Source organism: Lithobates pipiens, unplaced genomic scaffold (assembly GCF_037356315.1).
Source record: "Lithobates pipiens isolate NorthernLeopardFrog02 unplaced genomic scaffold, aLitPip1_a1.2 Scaffold_1, whole genome shotgun sequence".
NCBI lineage: Eukaryota > Metazoa > Chordata > Amphibia > Anura > Ranidae > Lithobates > Lithobates pipiens.
Genome location: NW_027507685.1, coordinates 117,647,945 through 117,664,124, shown reverse-complemented (window position 1 = coordinate 117,664,124; position 16,180 = coordinate 117,647,945). Strand labels below are relative to the sequence as shown.

Below are 16,180 nucleotides of genomic sequence, written 5' to 3'. Positions count from 1 at the left end.
AGCGCTGGAAAACACATTCTGAAGGATAAATAGCGCATTTTATATACTATATATATCAGACCAAAATGAGGAGCACAGAGCGGCTTGGTTCCAAATTAGGGACAGCCCCTCGAAAATCTGGACAGTTGGGAGCTATGGTTGTTATACTAACCACATGTTTACATTTGTTGCCACACACAAGATGGCGGCTAGAAGCAGACACTGCTCCCAAATCCCGCGATATCTCCCTGTCATCCCGCGAGATCTCCGGCCATAATAGGTCGGCGTCGCCCTTGCTCCTCCCTCTTTCCTATCCCGCTTCCTTGCTGGTGGAGGTGCAACTTTTCTTCGGTCGTCCCGAATCTGGGTTCATCCGACACCGAAACCGGTCCGAGAGAAGCGGAATCCCCCTTAGTCCGGCACAGACATGCCTCCTAAGTTCGACCCCCTCGAAATTAAAATCGGTACGTGAGGCGGGACGGGGGGAATGCGAGCCGCCCAGCCGAGGGCCCCCTGTCCCGGGCAAGCCGCAGCGGAGTCACGTGTGTGCGGGGTAATGTGTGTTCCCAATCCCCGGGGGTGAGGACGGGCTCTCTTCATAGAGCACGGTGTGTGATAGACGGGTGCGGGGTTTCCTGTGATCTGTGGAGGTGCGGGGCCTCCAGTGATCTGGGTGTATGGGGGGGAAGTGGTGGGTGCGGGCCTCCAGTGATCTGGTTGTATGGGGGGCAGTGGTGGGTACGGGGCCTCCAGTGATCTGGGTGTATGGGGGCAGTGGTGGGTATGGGGCCTCCAGTGATCTGGGTGTATGGGGGGCAGTGGTGGGTATGGGGCCTCCAGTGATCTGGGTATGTGTGGGGGGGCAGTGGTGGGTACGGAGCCTCCAGTGATCTGGGTATGTGTGGGGGGGCAGTGGTGGGTACGGAGCCTCCAGTGATCTGGGTATGTGTGGGGGGGCAGTGGTGGGTACGGAGCCTCCAGTGATCTGGGTATGTGTGGGGGGGCAGTGGTGGGTGTGGGGCCTCCAGTGATCTGGGTATGTGTGGTGGGTGTGGGGCCTCCTGTGATCTGGGTATCTGCAATGAGCTGCCTTTTTTCTGTACTAGATAAATGGAGGTTGCTCGTAGGGCATATAGAAAACAATTGCTTTCTGTGTATACATGGACATGTGCACATGGCAGATTTTGCAAGTTTAGAGGATGGTATGAAGGGTAACCTGTTGCTTTTCCCTGGATAGGCGAAGCACTGCTTTACTTTATCTGGTTGAGGTAAGTCTTCACCTGATCCAGAGATCTTGGCTTTGCATTTTTGGTGTCTGCATACTTCTGCAAACAGTGCAGTGCTGCAGCCAGTTCCCTGCAGGCCGGTAGGTTTCTGTGAGGGTTTCATCATGAGTGTCTGCAGGGAACCAAAAGCATAATGTTGCCAGCTGTGCAGACTTCATAACCAAAGATCTCTGGATCAGGAAGATAAAAGTAAGTTCCAGTTCACACTGGGGTGTCTTGGCTGTCTGACAAGTCTCTTTGACTTCTATAGAGAAGCCATTTTGCAAGTCACCGCAGCTGTTGCGTCCAGGTCGCCTCAGGCAGTCGTACTGCCTCAGTATGAACCGACACTAAGTGTTAAGTACTGTACAGAACAGCCTTGCCCCGTCAACTGATTGATAAGATTTGGAATTATTTTTGTCAACTTCTAGGATTGATGGACCTATTACAACGCTTCCTTTTATACAATATTTGCATCATCCCTTAGATTGCAATAGCCACCCGCCACTATACCAGTCTGGTGTGTCTGGGTATATTCCAGTGGTGAGCTTAGATAGACCTCCTCTTAGGAAACAGAACGTGTCTGTGTGTGACTGGTTCTGTGCCGAAAGATTGAGTACATTCCGTTATGCATATACAGGGCTTGTTTGCATGCTGTTTTATTTTTTTTATTAACTTCCCATGTGTTTTTTCACTTTTAGTTTATCTGAGATGCACCGGTGGTGAGGTAGGGGCTACATCCGCTCTGGCCCCCAAAATCGGACCTCTGGGTTTGGTAGGTTTATTCGATTTTTGTTTGTGCATATCTTGCAAAATTCTTAAAGCTTGGAGTCTATGGTAGTTCTTTTTATTTTGCACTGAGGAAGACCAACATTTCTGTCAGGTTTTATTTGTATGTGACATTGGAGAAATCTATCTTCTGTCCTTGTGACATCAGAGTAGAAAAGGCCGGACAGCCGTGACGTTTAAATACTAACCCATTTTGTTAAAGAACCTTCCCCGGTAAAAGTAGTCTTGTGGCAAATCCATAGATAACTTATAGCTTCCCCTCCAAGACTGGTATTAAATGTTTTTGATATGCTGGTGTGTTTTTTGTTTTATCTGAAGATAGCCGGTTTGCAGTGCCAGTGACTATTTTGAATGTTGTGTACCACATATAAGCAGAACTTCACCCAAAGTTTTCAGCATCTGTCCCCCCAACCCCCACCACTGCAACATTTGCCACTTTTTTGGGGTGGTAGAAGGTACCTGGTTTTTACAGGTACCTACTTCCACTTTGGTCAGATTGCTGTGAGGATCTGAGCAGTAGTTCAGCCCTCCATTTCTGCACAGCCTTCATGGACACAGGTCCCAGAAACTGGCTGTGAAGTCACAAGGCCTCACGGTCAGTTTCTCTTGGTTAAAGAGGAAGTAAACTTTCTCTGAAAACCTCCCCTTTTTTTTTTTTTTTTTCTAGAGGTATTGAAAATATCTCCTAAACCTGTAGTTTAGGAGAGATTTCCAGTACATGCAGTCAATGACCTCACTGGTGCATGTGCTCTTTGAGCCTGTGCAGTAAATGGGGGTTCCCGCATGCATGCACGGGAGTGGTGTTATCACAGCGCTGGCCAAACACAGCACTGCACTGGAGCCCTCAAACCCAGAAGAAGCCCCAGGAAAGATGACAGCTGTGCGTGGGGCCCGCTGCAACAGCTTAGTTTTTAAAGTATCTCATGAGCTAGTATGCAATGAATACTAGCTCATTATGCTGTTTTCTTGCATTTTTTTGGGGGGGGGGGGGTTCATAACCTTTATAAAATGCTGGCACCTGTATCTGAAGCCAATTGAAGAAATGCCTTTGAGGACATTGCTGGATAAAGTGTCCTTATATTAAAGGCTGCAACTGTATATGAACTGACATGCTGTATTCCCCAAGTGTTAACATGCAGCATATACTCTGAATATCTTGCCTAGTCTTAGTATTTGGAATTTTCTAAGGTGGCTGGGATGTTTTTCATTTTTTTTTTTTTTTTCCTCCCATTTTCTTTCAGTCTCCCAAAAAAGTTGGTGATGACATTGCCAAGGCAACCGGTGACTGGAAGGGCTTGAGGATCACTGTCAAACTGACCATCCAGAACAGACAGGCCCAGGTAATTCCCTAGACACTCCTTGTTGGGATTGATGTTTTGTTAAACGATTTCTGACGTTTCCACTAAAATCTACAACTTATGTTAGTTTGCGAGACTGATCAGGTATGCACTCTGCAGCCTTTCAATGGGGCATAATATCCATACAACATCCTTTATGTGGTGAGCTAGAATACTTATCCAATAAATTCCTTTAGTTGGGAATATTCGCCCAGAATAATACCCAAAAATTTAAAGGAACTAATGGTGACGTAGCACTTAAAAGGGGCACTTATTGCACATAAGTGTTCTTGTAGGGTAAAACCAGGCATGACAAACATGGAACTGAAGATAAAAAAAACGACTGTTCATAGCATGCGCTCCAAGATACCGGAAATTGCGTCTACGTGTTTCACCCTCCCACAGGGTATCAAGAGCCTAACTTCTGGTTACACTGAGCTATCTTTATATCGAGGGAGCGACACCTCCCTCTTATTGCCCCAATCCAATTTAGTTTGCGGCCATTTTGTCAGTGGGACAAAAGGATCTCCTCTGTGGTCAGAGCAACACGAGCCGCCATGTTGGTTAGATTAAATTTTTACTAAAGAACTTATAAGGCTAAATAAAGACTTTGTTTAGGTTCTATTGCCATAAAACATATTAGACTTAATACTTGGACTTCTAAGAATGCAAGAATAAAAAACTTTTTTTAATACTAGCCAAAATTGATGATCTAAAATTGTTTTCAGATTGAGGCAGCCCTGGAAGCCTCATCTTCAAAATCAATCAGAACCATAACTTTTGTAGGTTTAAGTGCCCTCCTTTCTTTAAAATGGGTCAGTGTTTACCTTTTTATGAGGTAAACATTAATAGTCCTATTGCACGTGGCAGCTGATGAGTATTCCTTTTTGGCTTGATAAATCCGGGATTTCATTCTTGGGGTGGAAAAAGTTGGTCACACTTGGGACTGAAATTGAATAACCTTATCTAGTAGGAAATTGCATAGTTTTCAGTAGAGTAGTGGTGTGGCAAACCATTATGGTTCGAAGCAGTTTGATCTCGGTAATGTGAGGTTGGGTACATTTCACTGCTTTATATTGCACAGTTGAACCAACTGTTCCCTAAAGATAAAATGTATACGCTTTAGATTTGAGTCTTTGAACAGGATTGTGTAAATGGGACTAGTAAGACTTGTGTGTAGGCGTAACATGCATAGTAAAATAAAGGCTGCCATTGGTGACTCCTCCCTAAAAGCTTTAGTATGCCTGGCTTTATATGGCTCCAGTAGTTAATTCCTTGCCCAGGATAAGTGCAGTCAGTACTCCTGATATGTTCCTGGTAAGTGAAAAACCACTAAATCCAGAGGCAGTTTGGAACACTGGTATATGCTGTTTGAGTTCAGTAACCACAGTCGGTAGAAGCCACCCGCCACTATGCTGGTCTGCCTGTGACCGAGTGTATTCCAGTGGTGAGCTGAGAGCAAACCCCATCTTAGGAAACAGGGTCTTTCCTTGTGTGGCTGATCCTGTGCCGATAGACTGGGGACAAGCCTTGAGGGCCAGTTCACACCAGATGCAGTTCTGTGCGCTTTTTTTCCTGCACTGGAAACTGACTGCATGTTAGAGCCATGGAAAACACTACATGTTTTTTAGTGCAGGAAAAAAGCGCATAAACTGCATCTGGTGTGAACTGGCCCTCACTGTGAAAAGGATTTGTCAACCAAGGCACGGACTGTGGGATAAGGATACTGACTTTTTTTTTTTTTCTCCTTTTTCAAAGATTGAGGTTGTACCATCTGCCTCTGCTCTGATCATCAAGGCCCTGAAGGAGCCTCCACGTGACAGGAAGAAGCAGAAGAACAGTAAGTGTCAACTGATCTTCAATATACTCATCCATTATGTGTGCAGATTGGGACTAAATAGTCCTGCAACCCAAACCCATGAAGAGGTTTGGTGCCTATGGTGAGCTCTTACAAAACTGCTTCATTCATGTGCCAACCAGTGCTCAAGTCCCTTACTGGATTTTTTTTCATAGCAAAACATGCCTGGCTGTCGGTCATAAAATCTTCCTATTCCCTTGGTCAGCAGCACTCCATGCTGGCAATGTGTACTAGAGACCAAAAGGCAAATCTCAGTGTGGTAGTTTACCAAAAAAAAAATCACTATTTTTCACTTGCATAGATTAGAGATCTGTAATTCAGTGTGCAAACAGCACTACCACTATTTAGAAGAAAGGTGTTGGGCAAAGCTTGCCCTGTGACACTGTTGTGTGCACACACCAGTGTTTCATGCCATTTGTTCAAGGCATTGTCTCTAATCTGTAAGTGGGTTTTTCATTTATATACATTATGAGATTTGCTCTCCTCTCCTTTGCAGTATTCATTGCTAACATGGAGTGCTGCTGAGCCAAAGCAATGGGAAGATTTTATAGTTGTGTGACAGCCAGGTTCATTTGATCTCATTGTATATCTCAACTCTGGCAACTAGCATTTCCAGAAGCAGACTTGTTTCTTCCTTGGCATGTTGTTGTAAAACTGGTTATTTGGCCTGTCCAGTAAGTCTATATCGGTGTCCAACATGCCCATTCAGTCCACCTTATCACTGTTTTCTTTTCCTCAGCCACCCGCCACTATGCCATTCTGATGTGATTGGTAATATTCCAGTGGTGTGCTTAGATCAACATCCATCTTAGGAAACAGGTTCACTCTACCAGTGAGTGACTCTGTGCCGAAAGTTTGGAGACAGTTGTATGTACAGTCATGCTTACTACTGATCACTAAATGTTGTCTTTATTAATGACTAGTCTATTGTTTTGAACAGTTAAACACAGTGGAAGCATCACATTTGATGAAATTGTCAGCATTGCTCGTCAGATGAGGCATCGTTCCCTGGCCAGAGAACTATCTGGTGAGTATGAATGTCAAAACTGTCACATGGGTGCTAGGACTACCCACGGCCAAAGCTTTCCTGAAACGCTCAGCAAGTTTGGCCAACTAATGCAAAAGATAATTGTTCTACCTTCTTGATTCAGGTACGATTAAGGAAATCCTGGGCACAGCACAGTCTGTGGGCTGCAACATTGATGGCAGACCTGCACATGATGTAATTGATGATATCAACAGTGGTGATGTTGAATGCCCAACAGTAAGTTTTTTTTTTTTTTTTTTGTTTTTTTTTTTTTTTTCTTGAGTTTTGTATGTGTTTTTTTTTTTTTGAGTTTTTTATTAATTTTTTTTTTCTTTCTTTACAGAGCTAAATCTCGCTGAAGAGGTTTAATATTTAATAAAAAACAACAAATTTCTCTGAAAGTTGGTCTCTTGTATTCTTGCAGTCATAAGGGTTTGTGGGGTGACTGTCTTATAAAAGTGAAGTTGTATGACTTGTGGGATTCTGTGACGGGTGTCTTGGTTAGATTGTAATACCAACAAATTCTTCAGCATATAGAGCAGTACTTGAGATTCTGCCACCTAAAGCTGTAAGGTCTCTACCACTGACAGCTGCCTTCTGTGTTAACCATAATGTATGTTCTGTTCTACTAATGTGATTTTGTATCATGGAGGAAGCCCATATACAGGGAAAACAAACATGCTGTTGGCATACAATGAGTATACATGCAAGGTATCCCTTTAACCACTTCAGCCCCAGAAGAATTTACCCCCTTCCTGACCAAAGCACTCTTTTGAAATTTGGCACTGCACTTTAACTGACAGAAAATGATTTTTCACAAGTAGAGCATTCTTTTGGTGGTATTTGATCACCTCTGTGGTTTTTATTTGTGCTATAAACAGAAAATATTTTTTCCAAAATTGGCGCTTTTACTTTTTTTTGCTGTATCCCCAAAAACTTTACTTTTAACTAATGGCGGCGATGAGAGGTAGGTAGATTTATCATGATTATGGCAGACACAATGGATAATTTTGGGACCATTGGCATAATGCAGCAATCAATGCTAAAAAAACTTTTTTACTGTAAAATGTCACTGGCAGTGAAGTAGTTAACTACTAGATGGAGCTGCAGGGGTTAAATGTGTCCTAGGGCTTGATTCTAACTGGAGGGGAGGAGTGTGACATGTCGCTGATCAGCTCTCCCTGTAATTGGGAGCACTGCTTAGTGACAGTCACTAAGCAGAACGGAGAGATGCTTGTTTACATTAGCATCTCCCCGTTATTCCTCACTGAGAAGATCACGGATATGCCCGCAGACATTGCGTTTGCAGAACCCATGGTCGCAGAGCTCCCAGTGGCGCCCACAAGCTGCCTCTTAACAGGCAACATACAGGTAAATTAATCTGCCTGTACATGCCCTTCTGCCATAGTAGATCTGTGTGAGGGAGTTGGGAAGCAGTTAAGGCACTATATAAACCTTCCTGCCAGCATAAGATTTGCATTGATCATGTAGTTTCATTGTCTCATTTTGAACTCTACAGTCTATTGTGTAAATCTTCACTTTCTATTTAACTTTTTTTTTTTTTTTTTTTAACCTGAGGCATGTCATGCCACTTGACAGGTTTGTGCATGACCTGTAGTCTAAACTGACACTTCCTACAATCCCTGGGTCTTGGCCTAGTGTTTTTAAGATGAGAGCTAATGGGTCGCATAGGCTGAGCACTTGGAGATCAGCATAGTCTTCACGCAACAAATTTTTGACTGCATAAGTTGTAGTAAATAGTTTAGTTGCACACAGTAAAGGTCAGGTCATTTAAAAATCGGTTGTCAACAATGTAGGGACGTAGCCACATGCTAAAAAGATGGCACACTTCTCAATGATGCAGTATTGGTATTTATTGAAGATCTAGTTTGAGAAATCTTAACTTAATTGGCCTCATCCAAAGAGAAGGGGATATTTTATTTTTTAGCTTGGTCTTTCACCACATTAGTAAATCACATTTGTAGTGACAGGAAGTGTGAGGCATGTGTTTTGACCCAAAAGGTTTGCCTGTCTTTTTTTTTTTTTTTTTTTTTTTTGTAGGGACAAGCTAGGTGGATTAATACATGGAAATCTGGATACTGATCAGCCATGACATTTGAAATGTCAGTCGCAGACTTGTGTTCACCATTACAATGTGAATGACATGGGTAATGTAACCACTATTGCAGCAGTTGGGATGCCTGCTCTACAGCAATGGAGTCTTGAATTTGTTTTCCTTACACTAAAAAAACGAATCTGCCTAAATGATCAGTGTCTTTAACCACTTGCCGCCAGTATAACATACTTGTACTGTGGAAAGGTAGCACTGCTGTGCTGGACCCCTGTTCTGGCAAGGCAGTTTGCAATTTTGTCAGTAGGGAAGGCATGGATCCTGACTTTCTACAAAGGAGGAACATGGATCTATGCCTCCCACAGTACACAAATGCTGGCTAGAGACAGTTAACTCTGCTTGCCCCCTGATGTTCCCAGCCAGTGACAGTGCATATTTGTAGCACTAGTCCCCAAAAAGTCATTGTCTACAGCAATATTACAGTCCCAGTATTTGCTGCTATTGCCAGTAAAATATCCCATAGTTTGGTTTGCACAAAAAGTTATTTCTACAATCAGTATATGCTTATTGGGGCTCTTATTTTTTTTTAAAAAAAATGACCATAATACATATTGGCCTAAACAGCTTTGCACAAAAATTGTGAACAAATGCCACCAAAACTTGGGGGGCTCAACCACTTTATTTAGGTACAACATTGCATGCCCTCACAATTGTCAAAATTAACACACTGCCATATTGCAAAAAATGGCCTGGTGATGTGTTAATTCTGTAAAGTCACAGGCAGTACTTTTCTGTCACAATTGCAGTAATATGGCTTCAATCACTTTGTGTAAAGCACTTGGGGGACTAGCTTTGTTGCTTGGTAGTTGAGGGCAGTTAAGCTAAATTTTGAGGTGCTACTCAAATGAAAATATGGCACAAAGTACAATAGCTGTCTTCCAATATAGACACTAGTTCTGGTGACACCCTGGGATTCCCTCACTTATTTTTGGCTATGGGACCCTTCCTTACTCTACATCAAGTCTATTTTAAAGAGATGGGTTTTAATTCCCCTGCAAAGTAAAAGCATAATGGAACAACGCCTGTTATGTCCCTGCTGATGGAAGCATCCATCTTCACCCCTCTACCTTCCAGGGCCATGGTTCTGTGACTGGCTGGAATTGTGTTGTAACTCCTATGTGAGAGCCGACGGTCATGGCATGATCATGCATGTCTCAAATCACTCTATCGAGCAGGGAGAAACCCTTGTAAAGTTTGCCATTTAATGGATTCCAAAATGGTAAAATTGGCTCTGAATTCCTGACTATCTGGTATTTCCACTATTGTCAGAGGGTCTCAAGTACCTGAAGGTACAGAACTTCTGGATAGAATCTGCCTGATCTGTGTTTTCTTTGCCTCATTGGAGGGATTTCCTGGTGTTAGTGGCTTTCCAGGATGCCTACCGACTAGAGCTGCACGATTTAATCGTTATGACAATTTTATTTTCCCCATTGTGATCTTGACAGCTTTTTCTGCAGAAAATTCTCTGCTGACAGCTGTCAACAAAACAGGCAGTCTGCCAAGTATCACAGCATTATTCAGTGTGGAGCTAACTAAACTGTAACGTTTGTCCTTTTTAGATCAAAAATGAACTTTGGTGTGTAAATGAGGGAAGTTTAACCACCTCAATACCAGGCATTTACACCCCCTTCCTTCCCAGGCCAACTTATTTTCACTTTCAGCGCTGTCACGCTTTTGACAAGTGCATGGTCATGCTACACTGTACCCAAACAAATGTTTTATCATTTTGTTCCCATAAATAGAGCTTTCTTTTGGTGGTATTTGATCACTGCTGGGGTTTTAGTTTTTTTTGGCGCAACAAATAAACTTTTTTTTTGTTTCTGTTTATAAAATTGTGCAAATAAGTTTTCTCCTTCGCTGATAGGTGCTTATGAGTGGGCATTGATAGGTGACACTGATGGGCATCACTGATAAAGAGACATCTGGCAGGCACTTTTAATGGGCACTGGCATACCTGGTCACCCATCTCCCTGTTACAGAGACCAGCATAGCATTGGCTGAAGATCTTATAATATCTACTGATGCCTCTGCTACAAAGTCCCCTGCTAGCTTGACTTCTTGCAGAGAGGAAATCTTTCCCATTTCAATGCCATCCTGTAGGTCTTTTTCTATTTTAGATGCCCATCCTGAGATGGCTCTGGCCACTGCTGCTGTGGTAATTGCTGGTCTACAGGTTCCCCCAGCCATGGAATATGCCTTCTTCAATTCTAGATCCATCTTTCGGTCAAGTACACCCCAAAAGGAAACCGCATCCTCGATTGGTAGTGTGGCGGGCGAGACGCATTAAGGAGGAATCGACGATGGGAGCATTAATCAAAGGCTTCACTTTTGACTCTTTTAAAGGGTATATCTTGGCTAATCTGTTTGTAAGACTAGATCTTTTGTCAGACCTCTCCCACTCGTCTTTAATGAGATCCTCCAACTCCTCTATAAATGGGAAGATACCGGATCTCTTTTTAGGTTTGGAAAATATTTCCGTATTTTCTGAGGTTCCGCTGCATCATCGTGCCAGCCGATTTCTTCTTTAATGGCCTTTGCAAAGGGTTCCACCAGGGAAAAAAAAAAAAAAAAAATCAAAGCCCACTGACATCACCTGACCCTCATCTTCAGAGGAAGATTCTGATGCTTAAGTGAGATGGGGGTCTGCTGAAGACGTACTGGGAGCAGCTCTATCCAATGCTGGTGTTTCCATTATGGACTCCCGCACTGATTCTCTTATGAGGTCTGTAGCAATTCTTGTCTGCCTCTTTCTCTTTAGTAGCTTAATTGAAGCAAGAGCGACAGGCAAGTTTATCTGGCAGTGCCAGAGCGCCGCATACCCAGCAAGCGTTTGCTGCAGGTCGAGTGTGGCGGCTTCGACAGCTTGAGGAAGGAGATCTCCTGCGACTTGATCGACTGTGGCGTGAGTAGCTATGTCATGAGTGGCTGTGCCTTCGGTGCCGTGAAGGAGATCTTGAGCGGCTCCTGCGGGACCTCCTGCTTAATGTATGGCTAGATCTTCTCCCATGCCTGGAACTTTCGGCTCTTGATCTAGACCGGCTGCCAAAAAAATGCAGCATTTAATGTCTGGCGCTCCTTTTTTTTTTTTTTTTCCTCCCCTTCAATACTTACCTTGCCCGGTAAAACCTCTTACCTAACTTGCTGATGGTGGTCTGCGTGGGCAGTGGACTCCATAGAAGAAAAAAAAAAGGGGGGAAGGACAGTGAGAAATAATGTGTACATATATTTTATTTATTATTTAATTTTTTATTATTCATAACAAAGTTTATCTGCAAGAAACAATATAATATAGGAGTCCCATAGGGACTTACTGTGAGACTGCAGAGTGATCTACATGCAGAGGCAGCAACCTTCCTTAAGTCTTGCACAATCACAGAGAAATACAACTCTGTATTTGAAAATAGCGCCATTGCGGCGGCTAATTGACGCTCTGCGCAGAAGCATCCTGAGTGTTCCGGCGCCATTTTGGATAAGGGAACATGCACATGCTCAGAGCGGCCGAACGCCGCCATCTAGGCTGGAATTACAGCATAGAGAAAACACCACTGAAGGAGAAACAAACGGCAGCCATGACGGGACTACAAGAGACAGCAATCCCAAAGGTAGAGAGGAATTAATAGGCAAAAGATGAAGGGGAGTCCACTGCAAAGGTAACAAAAGCTTCTTTAAAGCTTTGGTAATGCCAATAGCCCCCTGAGACCACCAGAATGGGGGTTCCCTCCATAGAAGCTCCAATAGAGACTGTACAGGAGGGACTTCCAAACAGGAGAGGCTTGAACCTGCTGGGGCGAATGCGGTAGAGGCTTATTCATCTGTAACAGGAAAACTGTCCGTCCAACCTGTCAGGTGAGGATAAAAAAAAAGAGAATGCAGCAGGGGGGTCTCCCCTTCAAATTTATAGTTAATCTAATCCTGTCAGGTTGTGGGGGCAGAGTCACAACCCAGTGTGCGCTGCCATGAAGGCGTCAGGAAAACAACGTTTCTGTGTATGCCCAGACCAGCCCAAATGCAGCTAGCACAAAATAAGCCACACCCTGTCCAAAATTAAGCACATCAACCAGCATGCTACAAAATTACACATGGTACAAACACCCGCCGGTCTGGGAAAACAAAACAAACAGCCTAACATGGGAAAATGTTATACAACAAATACCATTGCAGTCTATGGGAACTGACCTATTCATTTTGCTAGTCCCCACTTGGCTGGCTTATATTCTAGTTATTGGCCTTAAAATGGATATGGGGCCCAGGTCCCACCCTGAGGGACATATATCAATGTCACCAATTTGGACAAACCCAAAAACGAAACAAAGAGAAGTGCCTTTAAAAATACAAAATTGCTTTAAAGCTAGTAACTTGGGGGGGGGGGGGGGGGGGTGGCTTACTCCACCTGTAAAGTGGTGCATCTGTAGCATGTATCCAAAATGCTGCTTCAAAGATGTAGAGCTTTAGAGAAAACGTACAAATCTACATTGCAGCTGCAAGATTTTAACCCCCCCCCCCCCAATACAAACAAGGCCATTTGGGTCTGTTAAGGTTTAAAATGAGAACCCCCCCCCCCCCCCCCAACGTGAAAAATACCACCCCAAACGGAAAAAATATTGTGCCCCTCCCATTCACTAACAAATCCCTAGCCAAACACACAGCAAGCCAGCTCATGAAAGGGGGTGGATGCTTGGGGGGCAAGAGGGGCTCGGGCACCCCAAAAGTTGACCACCCTTTTCCCATATTCAGGGGGACAAGGGGCTTTTAGGTTGGGGGGGGGCTGCAGACAAGGGGCTTTACGGAATGTGGAAAGCCCCTTTAAACTAGTGGGTACAAGGTGCTTTGTGGTTGGTATTGGGCTGAGCCCAACATGCCCCAAAGGCAGCCAGCTATGTTGAGTGCATGTAGCCTTGTAGGGTTCAGGAGGGGGTTGGACAATCACTCTTCTCACCCCTTTCCTAGCTGGCCCTGTTGTATGCTCTGAAAAAGGATGTGGTTTGGATTGGTGAAGGCAGCGCACAGCCTTTTGAGAATGGAGTGGAGTTACCCTTTAAAAGCATGTTAGCCCATGGAAATCCAAGAGATTAGAGAGAGGAGACAAGAGCATTGGAGTGTGGAGTTCCCCTTTAAAAGCAAAAGCTAGCCTAAGGAAATCATATACATTAGAGGGGGAAGATTTTAAATGCCCTTTTAGGCTTTAAAAAAAGGAACTAGAGGAGCTAGAGTCTTTTTTACATAATTTTAACAAGGTACATGTCACCTGTCAGCAACGTAACATGCTCATATGACTTGTATGCAAATATCATTAAAAAAGAAAAAAAACATAAAGGTGAACCAGCATAACAAAAAAAAAAAGTCAAGATGAGAGGTGCAATTGCATATACGTTGCTTAACATTTACTAAGATTTTGGTCACGCGATGAACAAACTCGTGAACGAACGCAAGAGCCACTGCTTACATTTATCTCACGCAGTTCTAAACCTACTTGTAGCTTTCTCATTCTATTTTGGCCATATTTGTTACTTGGGCAGTTGTTACTAAACTTCCTCACATCAACCCATAATATTGGCACCTCCATCTTCTGTTAATATTGAATTGGAGATGCTGTGCACCATGTCCATAGTGGCACACAGATTGCATTCTCCCGTGCGCCAAGATCGCTATAGTAAATGGGGATTCAAGCTCTGTTACGGACGCACCATGTCGTAAACATGGAAATGTGCGTTGCGCCTCCCCGCGCACCTCTACTGATGGTGCACGGCTTTAGTAAATCAGCCCCATGGTGTCCTTAATCTCCTTATCCCCTGCATTTACCAATGAACACAGAAGTGCTCAGTAGAGAGATCTTTTGTGTTCATTCATAAAGTGAAGAAAGTAGCACACGTGGCAGTCATATAAAAATAAATAAACCCAGAAATGCTGAGTACTCTGCTTTTCTGCGCTCATTCAAATGTGAAGGAGGTCAGTAGAAAACAGACATGCTTACTGATCTCCCTGCTCCGCCAACAGAAATTGCCACCAATGCGACTGGCATGAAGTCAGGATGCTGGTCTCATTAATGGCAATTGTTGTTAACGGTCTATATATTTTTAAAGACATGAAAAATCTTTACTATCCTGACGACTATAACTTGAATTATAGCTCTCTTGAAAAACGTTGACAACTTAAGAATCCAAAACTACCAAAAAAAGCAAAAACATAGCATTCGGTGTGTGGAACCATAGTGTGCAGTTGGGGGAACAAGTATCCAACACTCCCAGAACTGTCGGAGGCTGACGTACACCAGCTGGTGTAGCTCTTCCAGAAAGTGAATATCTGAGGCATGGGAAGTGTGACCAGTATGGCCCCTTTCACACGGGCGATCTGATCAGGTCCGCCTGTCAGTTTTTCAAGTGGACCTGATTGGACCCTCCAGTCTCTTCTACACATGTACGCTGACACCCGCCACCATCCGATCAGGCAATCCATTTCTATACAATTGCCCCATAGACGAGAGTAGTCTGTGTCTGCTCTGCATAGTGGAGTGGACACAGACCTGTCATCTGCCTGCTCAGCAGGGATAAGAATTCCAGGGGCGCTTTGGGAGCACTATATACAGCGCTCCTGAACTGCCCCAAAGATGCCGCTTGCAGGACTTTTTTTTTCCCGTCCGCAAGCGCACCGCCCCAGTGTGAAAGCACTCGGTCTTTCACACTTGGGAGGTAGTTTTCAGGCGCTATTTCTAGCGCTAAAACGCCTGAAAACTGCCTTCGGTGTGAAAGGGGTCCTAAGCTCTGCAGAATATGCTGCTATTAGATAAATAATTGATGCAACTAAAGGGATTTCAGCATTGCATATTACTAATGTAAATTCAGCAGGAGTACTTCTTTAAAGGAAGAGATTTAGGGGTTTATTTACTAAATGCAAATCCACAGTACACTTGGAAGAGCAGTCGCTGTAGATCTGAGGGGGACATGCAAGGAAAATAAAAAACAGCATTTTAGCTTGCACATGATTGGATGATAGAAGTCAGCAGAGCTTCCCCTCATTTCGATCTTCCCCTCAGACCTACAATGACTGCACTTGCAGTGCAAAGTGGATTTGCCATTAGTAAATAAACCCCATTGTGTTGCTAGCTCTGCTTTAAAGAAGTCTGTCCATACACTTTTTCATGCAGTCAGCAGTTTTTGTGGATAGGGGACACAGATCTGGCTCCAGTCTCAGTGGGGCTCGGAGAATACATGTGCTTGGTCAGCAGTTGCACCAGACTGACGTGTTCTCTTGGGAACAGGGCTGCAGAAGGATATTAACGAGCACCCACATGCAGCAGAGTAACGCTCACCAAATCAGTCCTATAGATGGCCAAATCTGGGTTGTCTGTTGAGGTCTTGACATTTTCCCACACCAGAGGCTAGCAATACAAAGTGTAAACTTCCAAAATCAAAATATACTGTGATTTAAAAAAATAAGTTCACCTACCGTTTTTTTTATTGGGAGCCTGTAAAGCATATTGAATCCATGATCAGCAGATCACAGGTGCAAAGAAGGTCTCTTGCAGACTGTGAGTGTGTAGGTAGCCTCCTCACATACAGTTAATTGTGATCTGTGACAGGACAGTCTTGCTGACTGAGAGGAGACGTGGGACTACAGTTGTATAATAATTACTTTCTAATGCAGAAATGTCATATTATATACAGAATATATTTGTTTTCCTGCTGTTTTGTGAAATCCCGTTGAGGCTGTAACATTCTCTGAACTTGACTCCAGCAGCCATTTTGGAGAAGCCTCATGTTATTATTATTATTATTCCCGATTTATATAGCGCCAACA

General features: G+C 43.8%; 1 protein-coding gene and 3 non-coding genes across 5 annotated transcripts; all 4 read left to right on the top strand.

The window, feature by feature from the left end:
• The first annotated feature begins 259 nt into the window (after positions 1–259).
• On the top strand, positions 260–6,656 carry LOC143973945 (large ribosomal subunit protein uL11-like). 2 transcript variants are annotated; one of them, XM_077474861.1, is made up of 7 exons: positions 260–521; positions 1,946–2,019; positions 3,275–3,373; positions 5,129–5,210; positions 6,169–6,255; positions 6,380–6,492; positions 6,599–6,656. In XM_077474861.1, exons 1-7 carry the CDS (start codon positions 467–469, stop codon positions 6,602–6,604), a joined length of 516 nt encoding a protein of 171 aa, XP_077330987.1. In that variant the 5' UTR covers positions 260–466; the 3' UTR covers positions 6,605–6,656. The 2 variants fall into 2 exon arrangements, with proteins under 2 accessions (XP_077330987.1, XP_077330996.1); XM_077474870.1 differs by lacking the exon at positions 3,275–3,373.
• Positions 1,745–1,868, top strand: LOC143989782 (small nucleolar RNA SNORA65). Its single transcript, XR_013277076.1, has one exon. It is a non-coding gene; the product is annotated as a small nucleolar RNA SNORA65 (small nucleolar RNA).
• Positions 4,774–4,899, top strand: LOC143989789 (small nucleolar RNA SNORA65). Its single transcript, XR_013277077.1, has one exon. It is a non-coding gene; the product is annotated as a small nucleolar RNA SNORA65 (small nucleolar RNA).
• On the top strand, positions 5,971–6,095 carry LOC143989796 (small nucleolar RNA SNORA65). Its single transcript, XR_013277078.1, has one exon. It is a non-coding gene; the product is annotated as a small nucleolar RNA SNORA65 (small nucleolar RNA).
• Positions 6,657–16,180: the final 9,524 nt, after the last annotated feature.